At 43.0% G+C, this 17,019-nt stretch overlaps 1 protein-coding gene across 1 annotated transcript in view; it reads left to right on the top strand.

Moving 5' to 3' along the window:
• The window catches only part of DRAM2 (DNA damage regulated autophagy modulator 2), a 230,302-nt gene that overhangs the window by 55,680 nt on the left and 157,603 nt on the right, over positions 1-17,019 (top strand). The window contains exon 2 of the mRNA XM_078644130.1: positions 14,310-14,377. Within this exon, the coding sequence (XP_078500256.1) occupies positions 14,310-14,377 (68 nt within the window). The remainder of the gene's footprint in view (positions 1-14,309; positions 14,378-17,019) is intronic.

The raw sequence follows: 17,019 nt of genomic DNA on the forward strand, positions 1-17,019 counted from the left end.
CAATCTTCCCAAGGCATCATGGGTTCTCCTCTTTTAGGAAGGAAAGGCACCATGTGGGTGAGGGAGGTGGACGTTGTCGCCATCCTTCCGTTGCCCCTTGGGCCTGCTTGGGTGGGAACGGTGCGATTGAGCGGGCTGCCTGGTGCTTGTCTGGCGTCTCCGTCCTCCTCGCTGTTCTCCCTGCTGCCTGCGCCTCCTGTAGCGCCCACCGTCGCTGGGTTCGCTCGTGGTCTGCCCCTGTCCCTTTCGCGTGACCCCTCGCCCCGCTCCTGCTGATCCGCCAGCGTGCCGTGGCAGGGGCTTAGGGTAGATGCTGGGCTGTGCGTCCCTCACCTTTACGCTCTGGTGTTGGGCTAGCCGCTTTGCACCAGTTCTGTGCCTGGAAGTCTCCTTTCCCGCCTTTCCGCCTCAGGCCGCCTCTAGGTCAGGCAGTGTAACTGTTGTCGAAGGCGGTGCGGCGTAGAACTTCCCGTGTGTTGAGGGGTGCTGCGTGTGCTTGCGTGTCGTCAGGCCGTAGTACTGTCACTCGCCCTCTGCCGCGCTCCGGGTTTGGCGCCTGATGCCCCGTGTTGGTGTGTTTCTATGGTCCCGCTTGTTTTACTTTCTGTATGAAATTTCCTTTCCTTTCGTTATTATTCTTTTTCTGTCGTTGCGGGTCTGCTAATTTCTGGCTCTGGTCCCGCCTCGTCGCCATTATAAAGACCTCGCTTCTCAATGATACTCGGAGCCTGGTCGGGGTTAACAGGTAATTTATTTCCCCGGAGCGCCGGGAATCCGTGACTCTCTCTGAGCCGGCCGGCGCCACACAAGATGGCCGCCTTCCGGTTCCTGTTTAGGCTTTCCGGTTCCGGCGCTAGTCGGCAACGACTAGACCGACACCACAGGGCCGGCCGATGGTGAGGAGATCGCTTTCTGTGAGGAGGGGCTCAGGGATTGGCAACTCTCTGGGATATGAGCGTGCGCTAAAGTAGATGTCTGCCAAAGATAGTCAATCACCCAGCAGGCGGCCCATCCAGCAATTCCTATGGCTATTCCAGACACAGGAAAAAGAGTGCAGGTGATAGTTATAGTCATAGTCAAAAATTGCTGGGGCACTTCAGAGTGGGATTCGGGCTAGTAAGCTCTGAAACTACACAGAGCGCAAGCAGTGATGGGGTCCGGACATGCTTTATATAGACATTTGTCAAAGTTTTTCCCCCAGAAAACAGCGCACAGCTCACCAGCCGTCTTCTGTCTAGTACTTGAAGGTACCACAAGCCCAGCCTGCACTGGTGTGTTATGGTGTTTTCAGCATGATCCCGCCCTCTGTCGCCAGTGTAGAAACATTGAATGAATGAGTAGGTGGGCGATGTGCTTGATGAGAAGTCTATTGGTAACACCCTAGCCACAGCACAGGTACAGCTGTTCACTGAGGGGAACACTCTTGTCACGTTGGAATATCATAATGGAACGTTCTATTGCCCCAAGGGACAGAGGGGGAGCATAGGCAATGGGAGGTACCACGTTGGAGGATACCAGAAATGTGCCTCGTTTTTCAGCCTGGATAAAGGGAACTTGAAAGTCTTAAAGAACTTATAATGTATACGAACTCCATGTGAAGTGTAAATCTGACATGGTGTGGATTACTTATTTGTTAGCAGTCTTGAATGGTTCTAGAGCTAGTTTAAGGAAATCTGAAACATTTTTGTCTAATATGAACACAGACTTTGTGTGGTGCATGAATTCAGAGTTATATGTTAACAACCTCTATAAGTATTTTATACACTGACTCAATATCAAACATAAGCCAAATTCAAGTGACATATAGATGGATGTAACTTGCCAGTTTAACAGATAACATATATATTCTAGGCGATCGTTCAATCCGTTTGGCGTTACTGGGCTAGTTTCTTTACCTAAAAGAGAATTATTTTGAATAAGGAAAGTAGACTCAGTGCCACATTCAGCTTAATTGAGAATTCATACTTCGCACTCACCAACGCTGATTCTTATGTCACAGTTAAATTTATTACTGCATAAAGCTCGATTGGTCTTTTCAGATTTATGCTTGCTGTAAAGGATATTTCCTGCCTTTCCCACTGTGACCACAGCACCGTCCATATAGCACTAGTCCCCAGAATTGTCCTTAAGATTAGGTCTATTCAAGAGGGCACATCACCTCAGTTTATCACTCCCTACAGCTGGCTCCTTGTCATTGCTAGATCTTGTTCACCCCTCTCCCTGGTATTCTCCTGCTCAGCAGCCTGAGGTGACACCACTTGTTGGTGGATTTGAGGGTGGGCGGCCCCAAACTACTCTTCTATTGTCACAGGGCCATGTTCCTTCTCATGGCATGACCTGCCACAAATGGCTACCAATTGCCACTAGTCTTGCTGCTTTTTCATGCAGGTCCTTAACAACTTGTCAATAAAATATTGAAGTTAGGGACCAGGGTCTTCAAACAAGAGTCTGAAGCCACCCAGTAAGGCGGAATGTTCTTTGTTTATGTTAGGCCCATAGGTTACAGCAACAGCCGGTAGGTCCCACCATGGCTTCATCCTCCCTCTAACCGGCCATGTCTCCCAGCTTCCACTGCGCGCACCAACATTCTTTTAAAACATTCACTCGCAGCATTCCAGACACCAGCTCAAACAAAAAGGAAATGGGACACATTACTATATTACTATCCCACGACTACCATTCTCCAACAAAGAATAGGCTTTCTGTTTCTGCTGCCTTCCCTGGATGCCCTCCTTTGACCTCTGCCCGTCAACACTGTAGCCGGATATGACAGCGCTGACTTTCCCAGTCTGCCCCAGATGGGTGTCTACTTTGAGAGTGAGTGTGTCTTGTGATGAGGGAAGAGTACTGCATGCTGTAACAGCTGTGAGAACTTGTACAAGTGAGTGAATAGTGGGAAGCTTAATAGCGAACTGAAGGTGGCCTACATATGCTTCCTACATACTCAGTTACTGCAATATTTCACATTGCTCATTTTTAGACTGATTTAATTAATTTGTGATTTTACACTATTTCTAACTGCTTACATACAATCAGATATACATTGTACTTACAATGACACTGAAACATTGTTTAAAAAAAGAATTGGGCTAAACATAGGTTTATTATAGCTCCTTGTTACCGGGAAGACAGTGCAATATTTGAGGCATTACCTTTAACTACCTGGTATATTCTGGGAGTTGAAGTCTGTGGTCACATGAAGTGGATCGGAGTGCTAGATAACTTTGCAAATGGAAGACCAATGATGACGCAGCATGCACTATTATCTGGGCCCCAAACACCTCTGGAGTTTGATCACAAATCTTGAGATCACACTCAGCTAAACTATTACGTCATAAATGTGAACAACATGACCATGTGTGTTCTTCCACTTGTTTCCCTGCTGTGTTATCCTTTCACTGTTTCAGAGTCATGTTAATATAAAATACAACATATAACATTGAACATAAAACCAGGCCCACTTGCCTGAGTTCTAATATGGGGCACATATTAACACCTGCATTGAAAAGACAAGGTATATACAAACAGAAGACTGTTATTCACATTTCATATTATGGTAGATATAGCATGCACACTAATATGCAGGCAATGGATTGATGAACCACTGAAAATATAATGAACGCAGTGATTGTGAAGTAATGCATATCCTACATTGATGAACATTTAGTCCTTACCCTTATAGATATGTCATAATACCCCTTTGGGACAGTTGGTGGCACTCCCCTACAATCAATATGGATAGCAAATTATGCAGAGAATCAATCATTAGTTCTTTTATAGTCCCGTATCGGTGTTACTTGGTTGTGCTCACCACTCAAAGGGTGCCATGCCAGTACCTATTCCATCCTCTACTTTGTCCCCTGCGATAATCGCTCACACTCTATCACAGGGTTTTAAGGTTTGTCATCACCACACCGCGTCCTCACCCTCGCTGTTCTTGGAGGAGACGTGGTCATACACAAGGCATCAGCCTGCATTTATGTGTAAGCGCACATACCCCCATGGGGATTGCAGTTGGGTTTAGCCAACATCATTTATTTGTTCAGGGTCAAATGTACAATTTTTCCTCGTTTGTCCAAAATAAGAAATGGCATGTGGATTATGTGCTTGGGAAAATCCAAAAAGATGTAACCCATGCATGAAGATGCCATTGTCTGTTTGATTGTCATTCTTGAACTGAAAGAAAAAAGAACATGATTATGTTCGGAAGTATTCTCTGACAGAGGAAACTGGGAGATTAAAGATTGGCGATTTGAGATTTTAAGTAAAAATCTTTAACAAAAATTGTAACTTCTGCAGATAGCACATCAGAGGGCTATAGCATTTGAAAGGATGATGCACTCCATCTTCTCAATATTCAACTTAAGATCTTTCAAGGCTGGACGCAGAGACGATTTTTAGTTTGGTACTTCCCCTTCCCGTGAAATGGTCAACTCCTTCCAGAGGTCACACTGCTACCACACGTGAAAGACAGTTGCCTGCAAGAAAAGACCCATATTACTGTAGGAAAAAACCAGTGGCATAAAATACCTTCAGACATCATTTCCTTATGAAAATAGGATGACTTTGAAAAAGAGTAAGGCGAGAATTTCAGTACAAGAGACTGAAGTATAACAGAACGTAGGCCATGAGGAAACAAGGTACAGTTAGGCTGCGGAACAAAGATCAGAGTTAAACACTACAGCTGCATTGCGATGCACCCTCAAACATAACTGAGGCCCTTTTACAGGAATAGAACAGAAAAAGAAAGTGTTCAGAGTCACATGAACAACCTCCACACTGGAATGGAATAGAGCATAGGAAAAAAACATCTTCACCAACTAGAGACAGGAAGGGAAAGAAAACAGTAAAACCTAGGCTGAAGTATTTAGAAAAGACCACTTGAAAGGCCTTTAGAAGTTCACAAACAAGAGATTGTCCCTCTCTCCCAGCTGAAGGCAGCACTTACAGGCGAACTTCTGCCCGCCCACCAAGCATGGCATTACTTGTGGAAGTAATGCCAATGAGGAAATTGCAATGCCAGCAAGATGAGGACCTAAGGTTGAGTGGAGTAGGCTCATCCTAACTTCTGAAGAACTCAGGTAAGTAGAACCAAGACAAGCCCTCTTTGTGCTCCTGATAGCAACCTCAGGCAGAGATGCAGACCCTGGAGACGGCTGCAGACAGAGACCCACGGGTGCAACAGAAGTGGCTAGTAGGACCTGGTTCCTCAAGTCTAAGGACAGTCAGATGTTTCTCTACTTTAATAATAACAGTTAGAGACATTTTCTACCTGTGCATTTTGTCCACAGTGAAATGTCCAAGTGCCCACTTTAGCACTTGACTGTCAGTGGTAATGTGGCAAACCAGTCCCCATAACTTACTCAAAGGAGTAGTACAGGATTTCTGACAGAGCAGGGCAGTTAAATATCTGTGAGCAGTTGACTGTCCTGTCAGCACTTTAGTTTATAAATGAAAAGTGCTTTAATACTCATAAGACTAATACACATAGATTGACGACTTAGAGGGAAAAGAGAAAGATCAGTCATAAAGGGGTCTCTACGGATATGTTCCTGGAATGTGAATGGCCTGGCAAGCAAACTGTTGGATGCGGATTTCATTGAATATATCAGGGACTTCGACATTGTGGCTCTACAAGAGACCTGGCTGAGAGAACCCCCACACTTGCAAGGATTTCTGCGCTTCTATACAAGTGCACTGGCAGAGGCAAAATGCGGCCATTTACAGGAGGGCTTGGCCACATATGTTGCATGTGGAACCAATCTCAATGTCCAGGATCTAGGCTTTTCTTCATCGGCAGGTCTTGCTTTAAACTTAAACTGCTCGGGTTCAATACTTGCAACGGACCTCAACATCACAATAATTAATGTCTATATCCAACCCAAGCGAAAAGGTAAATTAATAAAAGAAATGTGCAAGTTGATAGAAAAATATATTATTGAAGGACCATCGGCGGAGCTCATTCTTACAGGTGATCTAAACCTAAATCTAATGGGGTCCTCCGCGGACGCTGAAATGTTGATACAAAACACAATCTGGAACATCCCAACGCAAGGGGAGCCACCTTCTAGCAAGCAAACAAAAGCAGGGCTGTCGGCCTTGGAAGAACTGGAACACTTACATTTAAGAGCACTAAATGGCAGATCAAGAGGAGACAATCCCCCTGTAGCAACATACTGCTCATCCAGGAACAATACTATTCTGAATTACACTTTTGTCTCCCTGGACCTGTTTCAATATATTACTCTATTTCGTTTAGGGGACAAAGGGGATAGTGATCACCGGCCACAGGAAATTGAGTTTAGAACAACAGTCCAAGTGTTTGAGCACTGCCGGACCACCGAAGGTGCAGACTATACTATTAATCTTAAAAGAATCAAATTTGGGCCAGAGACACATTGCAGAATGGTTGGAGTAGCTAAGGAGCATTTTGAACGGAGAGCCGGATCAGATGAAGTCAAAAAGTGGGAAAGCTGCACTGAAACTATGGCAGCTTACACTACGATCATTAAGCCAAAAACCCAACAAAGAACTGGTGGAGTGAAATCGATATCTCAACTTGCGCTGAAAGAAATAAGGCACAACAAGAGAGTTATCTACCGCATATTGAGACAGCTACGGTGGAACCCCCAAGATTTAACACTACAAAACTCATTGCGAAGGCAAAAGGCTCAGTTAAAAAAACTAAAAAAGGATGCAAAAAGAGACCAAGAGAATGCAATGTGGGCGAGACTACATGCTGATATAAAACAAAACAACAGCGCACGTTTTTGGAGAACCATAAACAGTTTTGTCCATCCAAATAACCAGGGAACTACCTCTAACATTTCTGAGGCAGTCTGGTCAAAATATCTCGGGTCTCACTTCCATGAAGCTATGGAGTCCGGAATAAAAGAGGAATACTCCTCGGGTACTTCCCACGATGCTTTTCTCAGCGCTGCACATACAGGAATTAACCTGATCATAGAAAACAAAACTAATAATGATAGCTTAACTGCCAATACTTCAACTAGTCGAACTATGATCATAAAAAAGCAAATAGGCAAGGGAAGGAGAGAAGGGGCCCCTGCCCCAAATGGTATACCGCCTGTACTCTATAAGCAAGAGCCAACTTTTTGGGCAGAAGCATTAGAACCACTGTTTTGGGAAATAAGGATGACAAATATTCTGCCAGAGTCATGGAGGGGATCCATCATTGCACCAATCCACAAGGCAGGGGATAGGTCAGAGCCGCAGAACTATCGGTTAGTGGCATTACAGGATAATGAGGCAAACATTTTTGCTGGAACACTCCTGGAAGAACTACAGGCCTGGGCAGAAGCAAAATCTATCATCCCCTTGAATCAGACTGGTTTTGCAAAGAATGTGGGGACAACCACAAATATAATAACAATGGCAATGCTTTTCGACAGAGGGGAAACGACTGGGAGCTCCCTACATTTGTGCTTTATTGACTATAAAGCGGCTTTCGACCATGTAAAAGGCAACAGATTGTGGTCCAAACTTTACAACTGGGGGCTCCCCCAACCCCTTCTAAACCTCCTGATAAGCCTGCATACTAACACCTGGGTCCAGATTAAGCTGGGCGATGGAACACACTTGTCAAGACGCATTCCAACGGACAAAGGGCTTAAGCAAGGTTGTGTTTTGGCCCCCACCCTTTTTAACCTGTTTGTAGCTGAACTTGTACCGAAACTAAACGCCTGCAACTCGCACGCCCCAAAACTGGGAGATATCTTAGTACCGTGTCTCCTATATGCAGACGATATAGTCCTGATTAGTAAAACGAGAGTAGGCCTTCAACATCTTATAAATGCAACTCATGATTACTCGAAGGAAAATGGCCTAACAATAAATCTCGACAAAACCAAAACCATCACTGTGAGTAAAAAAAGGGAAAAGTCCTCAACTTGCTACTGGGGTAATACCCGTATAGACAGTACCACGGAATATAAATATCTGGGTGTAAAGATCGACAAAGGAGGTCAATTCCTTGCACAAAGAAACAGTATCAGGTGCAAAGGTATCGCTTTGGCAATCTCTTTAAAAACTTTGAACTCCAAATTAACTGGCCCGTCGATTCTGCCTATAGTCGAGGTGATTCGTGCAAAGTTATTGCCCGCAATAACTTATGGAAGTGAAGCCCAGAAAGGAAGAGATGCCAAATTACTGGACTCCACAGTTACAAACACGATTAGGATTATATTCGGACTGCCCAAATATACGTCCCCCTCGCAAATAAGGCTTGAGTTTGGTATCCAGAAGCAATCACTCGCAAGACATGGGGCATATATCATAACGTGGGACAAAATACGAAAAGCCGCTCCAGGGACATTAAATGCACAGTTGTGGAAAGAGATAAGCAGATATATTACCTCACCTGCAGCGGAATATCTCAAAGAAGGACTAAAAAAACTGGGACTGAACCAGCTGTGGAAAATTCCCACTAGCCCCGGTATACTCAAGAAATTAACCTGGAAATCTGTCAAATATCTATCGTGGTTAGAGGATAAAGATTCACTTGCAAAAAGGTCTCACGGCTGGATGACCTTGAATAGGTACTGTGAGCCAGCAGTCCAGAAGTACTTTAACACGGGTTACGCCAAGCATACAAAAATTAGATTTATGAAGTTTAGACTTGGCTTGTTGCCCGGTACTCAACATTGTCCGCCCTGGTTGAAGGAGAAGGCGGACCCTAGATGCCGCCTATGCAGGTTAGCATCGGAAGACCTGTTGCATCTATTATGCTCCTGTAAACAACTCTCGCAAGAACGTCAACAAATATTAAAAGCAAAATTCAACCAGCGGAGAATTCGAACAAGGAGACAAGCAGTTCTGGCATGCTTTGCTCCAAGTGATCCTCAACTAAACTGTGCCCTGGTAAAATTTTTGACAGCATGCACTAAGAAATTGCCGGAAATTAAAAATACTGACTGAAAACTAACTTTTAATATTTATCTATGCATTTATAAACAAAGTATTATATCCAAGAATTACCGTAGTGTAAATAATTGCGATATGCATTTCAGGATATAACCTGCCTAATCAAGTGTTTGCCTATATTCAAATTTTTAATGTACAGTCTTTTTAATAGAATGTTTTACCTTTTTATAATTATGGAGATTTTATGGGTTTGCAATGAAATATTTTTGTGTTGCAATGGTTTTAACAAACTATGCAAAAATAAATAAACTTGAAACTTGAATAAGACTAATACACTGTACAAAAACTAATCATCACTAATGAAAACAAACACTAGCTCTCAAATGACTATACTGTCGACCCCTAGCACTAATGCAGTAACATTTTAATCTTGCCCTACAATTAAATTGTTCAATGGAACCAAATTTTCAAGTGCATCTGTGACTTTGGAAATGCAGAGTTAGCGACAATCCTTTTTACAGGACTGCATAATCACAAACACTAATTGAAATACCAGTCTTGTAAAGATATATTTTAAGACACAGGAGTCTATGATGCCTCATTTCATATGAGAACAGTATCTGTCTTTTGATTCTGTTGTGATGTTTAGGTTTAGGTACTGGAAGATTAATGGTATAAAACACTCCTGACAGTCTAACCTGCCTGCGGACACAGCACCCATAGAACAAAGTGCCTATCCAACTTGGCAACAATAGGTAACTCTTGTTATGGGAAGAGTCACAGTCAACTTGAGTCATGGTAGTCACTCGACTAGTTCATGGTCCGTATCCTTTGGTTTCGGTGCCAGTAAACTAAAATACCAACTTAAGGTGGCAAAAATAGTTGAGGTAATACTCACGACAACTGAAGACAACTGGAGTGCACACTCTTTGCATGGGGTGGGGAATGTAGGATGAAGCAGTCTCCCACAGGATAGTGACATGCAACAACAATTTCCCTGAAGGAATATGAAGATGAATATTAGTATATGACAATGTTGGATGACTTTCTGAACAGCCGGCTGGGGTGACCTTGTGTCCTTGAGCTGGTGTAGTCCAACGCCATGCCCCAGAGGTCAGCTGGCTCTATACTTTGTTAGAAGGCCGCTGTCCTCCTAAAGATGGAATCTAATATCATCTAAACAGGGTGATAGGGCTCTCTTATCCCAGATTGGTCACAGAGCACTTCTCGCTGCTATTTCTCACCTGGGAAGGCGATAGAAACCAGCTAGGTCCTGTATGTGTAACCCATACCCTTTCAGCTACAATTGTGTGCAGCTCCATCCCTAGATGTTGAAAAATCATGGAATTAAGCACTGGTCAAAAGATGCAGTTCATATGGTCATCCTTGACCAATCAGATTGTATGCATCTCATGAGTTTGAGGGGGCCTCCTTTAATTCTGGAAGTGCATGAGCACTATGTGATAAATACATGAGGGGGTCATGGCACATTGTCCCCCTTCCTGTTCTGGTTTGGATTCTTTTGGGGGTGGTGGTTTATTTGCATCAGACAGTAAGCCACATTCTTGAGGGATCTAGATAATGACATGAAGAGTAGGAGGGGCTGGTAACAGTCGGGCAGAGGAATTATTGCTACTTCATGGGGAAAGCAGAACCCCCCTCACTTACAGAAACAACTGTCTTTGAGTAGGAGGAAATGCTCAGCATGAAGGCTCGCCCTTCCAGAATGGGGCTGGGCCCAAGGTCGAAATTTCACTAGAAAAAACATATCAGCTTCAGAAATATCAACCAAAAAATATCAAGAACAAAAATATCAACTGAACATTCTTTCTATGTAAAGTCAAAATTATCGACAACAAAAATATAGGAGACCACAACATCGTCATATAATATTAACTATTACACACTCTGTTAACTTTAAAACATATATTAACTTTAAAAAATAATATTACATAAAAAATCTATAATTAAACAAGTATATAAAAAATGTATAACATATACAAACAAAAAATATACTTTAGAATAAATGCAAAAATGAAAATTATATTTAAACATAAATATAAAAAATAGTAACATTCACGAACTATATTTACAAAAAAAAGGCATTAAACAACAAATATCAAACAGCATGAACATAAAAATAAATTAATGAATAATAATATTACAAAAATACATTCTAAAAGTATTTTTCTAAATTAAAGCATACACATACATATTGAAAAGCTTTTTTTTCTAAATTCAGATAAAAAAAGTTTGTCTTCCCCATCCCCTTATTAGAATTAACATGGTCAATACTGTCTGTCTCTGGGTGGGCAGACGCCACTCTGTAAAAGTCCACACTACTAGAAAGGAAGCAACCCCAGTGGATTGCATGGTTGTTATGCTCACTGGGGTTAAAAACAGGATCACACTTATAAGAGATCCACAGGCATGGTTATTCTACATCCACCAGTATGGTGAGAGGAGTAGTCAAGTTGCAGAATCATATGATTATCGTCGATTTAGCAGAAAGAGCTGTAGCCTAAAAGTGTGGCCAGTTGGGTCATAAATTAAAAAATACAGGTCTCAATGAGGAGCTTTGATAGATATTTAAAGGATAAATAAAGTTGGAAAAGGGCAACTTTTTGAACTCTTATTTCTAAGAAAGAGACAAGCTTAAGGCACACTATTCCACCCGATCTATTGCATCATGGACAGCAAGATGGGGTTGAATATCATGCGGTAGGTTACAGGTAGATCAATGAACATCTACTCATATCAAATATTATCCAATATCGCAATAAGGACAGGCTTATAAAGACGGTGAAACACTGGAATTAGACACCAAACAACCAGAAAAGTTCATACTTAACTCACCTGAACTTGGATTTCATATAATCTTTTAAGTGTACGATTTCCTGTTTTATATGCTCCAGGCTGCCTTAGGTCATCAGTTTGAAAGATATAAATATTTACTTCATGTAGTAATAATTCACTACCCGTGGAAAGGTAGTATTAAAGGGTGTTAAGCCATCTCCAGGTGAGAATTCTGAAACCAACGTAGAGCATGGAAATGGAAAGAAAACTTTATTTGATAAACGATCCTAAACGTTTTGTGACATTTCTCTAGTGTGAATTTAAGGCACAAATTATAGTTTAGTGTAGAGGGTACTCTGTGGGAACCGCAATGGAGTACCCTCTCTGCCAAAAGAAGGTCTGCCCACCTCAGTCTGGTGGAATTTCAGTAAGACAGCGGTGGAGACTACTCCATTTCCGGCACAGACATACACCTCTGACGGTCCAACAGAGTAAGGGTGATCAGAGGTTTGGCCATTGTGGGTAGACAAATGACCAATTTTTACTGTCTGTCACCGGTAAGTAAAACCTGGCAGTAAATGACTGTGGAAATTATAAAATGGCTCCCATGCCATGGGGAGTAAATACCCGTCCACCGAACTCTAAATCAGGTCCTAAGTCTATATTTATATTTATATTAAATGAATTATGTCAATTGAGCAAAAAAAAGGGTCAATGTTGCACTTCCATCTGTGGACTAACTGTATTACTTAGTGGAACATTTATTTTTTAAAGATCATCTATACACCAGATTCCTACCCTCTTCAGATAATTTGAGGATGGTTTCCTCCCTTCAGGAAATTCATTGTGATAGGAGTGTGCGAATCCTTCATCTGAGGTAGTATCAATCAACACGAAATTGGGGTTAAAGGCTGTAGACTTTATGTGTAGAGAGAGAATTCAGCGTGGGAGTGTACAACACCAATCAGATATTAATATTAGTTGTGAACAATAACTTTAGGAGGGGATAGACCCATATAAAAAACTGCAAGATTAAATGCTAAAAGAGGGTGTCGTAGTCGCCCACCTCCAAATAAGGGAGGTGTCACTCTTATTAAGGCCATTTAAACCACCCTCCAACTAATGTTTATCAGCTGTAGAGTACTTTTTGGAATGTATAACTCCATGCCACTGAACCCAAGAGCTAGCTCAGGGCAACACAGCAGCTGTCGCCCCAGAAATCCTTTGGGGCCAACAGGTGACAAGATAGTTTTACCACTGTCAACCATTGCAAGCTTTTCTTACCTGCTGAGCGGTCACTGCAGCCAATGCTAGATCACCTTGCAGTGCCCTTTCTTGTTACCAGCACACCTACCTTTGTCCTCTACAGTTACAACCAGCCCACATTACCTTCTACTAAACTCTCCCGCACTACTTATTTTTGTAAAAGCACCAAATAGCAATAAAAATGTACAGCTCAGAAATATTGAGAACCTATTTACACCCAAAACAACAGTACTGCCTAATGTTAGGACCTGATTTAGAATTTGGTGGACAGGGTACTCTTTGGAAATTACGTTGGTTACCTGGCACACCAAACCATGGTCTGCCTGCGTCATTTAGTGTTGGGTGGACTGTGATCTGTATTCTGTCGACAGATCCCTTTTGGCTCTGTCAACGGATTACTACCTTTGACAGCCCAACAGAGTAGGGGCTGGCAGAGGAAGGACTTTACACCATCTACCCTTATTAGGGTGGATGGTGTAAAGTAATTTTTTTTCCTGTCCGTTGCCACCAGGAAGATCCTTAAAACAGGAAAAAAAAGGTAGTGACCCACACACCTTGGAAGAAATTGCTTGGTTGTGATGGCCATTATTGTTTTCACCATCAAACTCCTGCTTTTAAGGTTTGTTTTTAGTAAATAGAAATCCTTTGAAACATTTGACAGCTGGCTTTCATGTCTAACTGAACCACCGTACATTCACAGGCGCTGCCGTGATGGCAGTTCCTCTACATGTAGAGAGTTGTCTGCAGGGCATGCAGACAACTCTAATTTTGGTCTTTGGAAAAAAGATGAGGCAATAAATACCACGAGGTCCACCACCAGTGAATGAAAAACTCCAAATTTGACAGGAGTCAGGTGTTGGTATACCTGTGCTTATACAGCAAACATTGAGGTTATGGTGCTGCATGATATGAAACAAGCCGTGGTCTCATGCTCTAACTGGACAGGGCATGCAGGTCACACGGGTTGCCAGGTGGCCCAGAAGCATGCACCATACTCCTGCTCACAAACCCAACCTGCACATAGGGAAAACAAGGAGAATCTGTGGTATGTACAGTTTCACAGAGGAAGGGTAACTCAACCTTTTGTTCCTGAGCAAAAGCAAAGAATGATACAACCTGAAGGCAGTCTTACATTAAACTGGATGGTGCCAGCCAAATAAATACTTCTTCCAAGGATACTCATTTAATTAATATATGATTGTGTGAATACTTCTCCACTGCTTATTACATTTTATCAGCATACATATTTTGCCATAAACATCACCCACCCTACCCGTGAAATGGTTTGATGTCACCTTGAGTAGAGTATTGGACACACCTGCCAAGATACCAAAGGAATAAATGTTGTGTGTTTTCTCTTGTAGTGACACTGGAACTGTGGCCCCGGAAAGATGCTTGTTTGGAATCATGTTAGATATTTCCAGTTTCTTAGGTAAGTACTGTTTTTTGTAATTTACATTACATCCTGAAACTGATATATTTCCCAGTGGTGGTTGTTTCAGGGTAGTTATAGTTAGGGTTGCTTTTCCATAGAAAAGGGTTTTTTGGTTTACTAATAACTTTGGCGTTGTTGACAGATCTTCATGAAGAAAAGCAAATTCACTTCAGCTCCTTCCTGGAAAGTTTTGGGGTGATCCATCAAGCGGGGGTTGAGAAAAAAGGGTGGTCACAAAACGCAAAATCCCCATGCATTTTCCATGCACTTCTTTAAGAAGTGCTACCACAAAAATTGCTGAATGGAATTACACCAAATTTGGCAGGAAGCTAGATTTTGGTCCACAGACTGTGCTTTTTGTGATTTAGTGCAAATCTCTTTAGTAGGCTTTGAAAAATAAAGGTCCAAAATTATTTTTATGTCTTGATGGTTGTATCTGTGAGAGTCTTGTGCAAGTGCCAATTTAGAAATAGAGCGTTCTGATTGGTCCAGGGAACTGTTATTTTCCATTGGGCCATCTCGCTCCTGCGGGAGTCAGACCTTTGCAGTAGCAAAATCTCTGATTGGCTGCCAGCAACAAGAGAAAAGTGTTCTTTGCATTCATTACAGGACTTAGGGGCTTACGGCCACATGCATCATTGTTGGTATTTGCGATTCCTAAATTGCGAAAATTAAGGAATCGCAATTTAGAAATCGCAAATACCTATGCATTAAAAATTCGCATTTTTTTTGCGATTTCTTATTTTTCCTTATTTGCGATTCCCCATTTTGCGAATCGCAAATAAGGAATCCCTTTACATTGGGAAGGCATTCTCATTTTGCGATTCGCAATTCAGGAATCGCAAAATGAGAATGCAATTTCTAGGGTGCAGGGGGGGTCCAAAGGACCCCCCCTGCACCCCTGAAATGTAACATACAGTCCATTTTTCACACATACATGCCCAAGGGCATGTGTGAGTGTAAAATGAAAGTGTTAAAAATGCACTTTTGTGCATTTTTGAAACTTCTCTAAAATTACCATGAAGGTCGACTTCATGTTAATTTAACACTTCTAATGTGCGAATTCACAATTTTTTTAAGATGATGCATTGCATTTAAGAAATGTAAAGTTGCGATTTCTTAAATGCAATCGCAATTTAAGAAATCGCAAAAAAATTGCGATTTCTTAAATTGCGAAAAAAGCAAAAAGCTTCATGCATACCAAAAAAGGGACCCCATCCCTGGGACTGATGTTGTAGAGAAGGGGAAGGGTGCCAATCAACGCCCCTCTGTGAGCCTATTAGGCGCCGGGGACCGCATCCCTTGGGGCTAAAATGTAATAAAGAAGAGGGGGCCACGCGCCCCCCCTACCGAAGCCTTACAAAGGCCCTACGGCACCCATTCCCCAGTGCCATAAGTTAAATTAAAATGGAGAAGGGCTGCACAGTCCCACACTCTGAGCCTTTAATAGCCTTGGAGACCCCATCCCCCAGGGCCGGCTCACATATAGGGGTCGATTCCGATTCGGGAAAAGATCTGTACGACGATTCGTATTCGTAGCCATTTCCGTACGAATCGTACAAATCCGTCCGAATCCGTCCGAATCGCGTAGTACGATCCGTTGCGAGAAAATACATCCGAATCATTGCGAACCGTACGAAAATGAAGGGTAAATCCGTACGACATCGACCCGCACAGTGAATCGTACGATTCGTAAAAATGCCATACGACCCGCCAAGTACGATCCGGACCGGGGAATCAGTACGCGATTCGTACGGTAAACGTCACGTATGAGCAAATCGTACGGAGGGCAACACTATCACATACGCACCGTACCCCTAAAATCAAGGGGTGTACGCACAGGGTGTACGCACCGTACACCTACGACCTTGGGGTGTACGAACCGTACCCCTACGGTCCATACACCTACGATCATGGGGTGTACACACGGGGACATACGCACCGTACCCCTGAAATCCAGGGGTGTACGCACCGTACCCCGATGTGCCGTACCCCTGCAGTCATGGGGTGTACGCATTGGACCCAGGGGGGTCCGTTTCGTACGCATTTCGAGGTGAAATCTGCTTTTACGGACGTTGTAAGCTCCCGTAGAAAAAGGGTCGTACGGAGTGTTGTCGATACGATTCGTACTTGCTGGGTCGGAAAATGCAGCTTCGATCCGTACGGACATCGCGTACTGCACGTTCCGAATGCGATTCGTACGGATTAGTGAGTTGTACGGTCTTTGGTACGATTCGTACGGAGAACTGCTTTGGGTACACATCGTACTACATCGTACGTGCGGGTACGGTTCTGCATACGATTCATACGGGGAAAAAGCTCCGTACGGCTATTCGGAGGGCATTTTACGGAATCGGAATTGGCCCCATAGTGTTTTGCAGAGCCCACCCCCGGCACACAGTAGTTTCCTTTCCCGCACTAGGGAAACATGTATTTGCTCCTATCTGGAGTGAGCATTTTTTTAATATTCTGTCAAATTGGAACAAACACTAAATCTGCTCACAGCTGGAGAGAGATTTAAAAATACTTCCTCTGGCTGGGAGCAGACTGTGTTCTGTTTCCCTCCCCACACATATTGCTCCCACCTGGAGGGAGCATGTAAAAAGCAGTTGCACCCTCTGGGCAAGAGCAGTGCCAGC

Source organism: Lissotriton helveticus, chromosome 5_1 (assembly GCF_964261635.1).
Source record: "Lissotriton helveticus chromosome 5_1, aLisHel1.1, whole genome shotgun sequence".
Classification (NCBI taxonomy): Eukaryota; Metazoa; Chordata; class Amphibia; order Caudata; family Salamandridae; genus Lissotriton; species Lissotriton helveticus.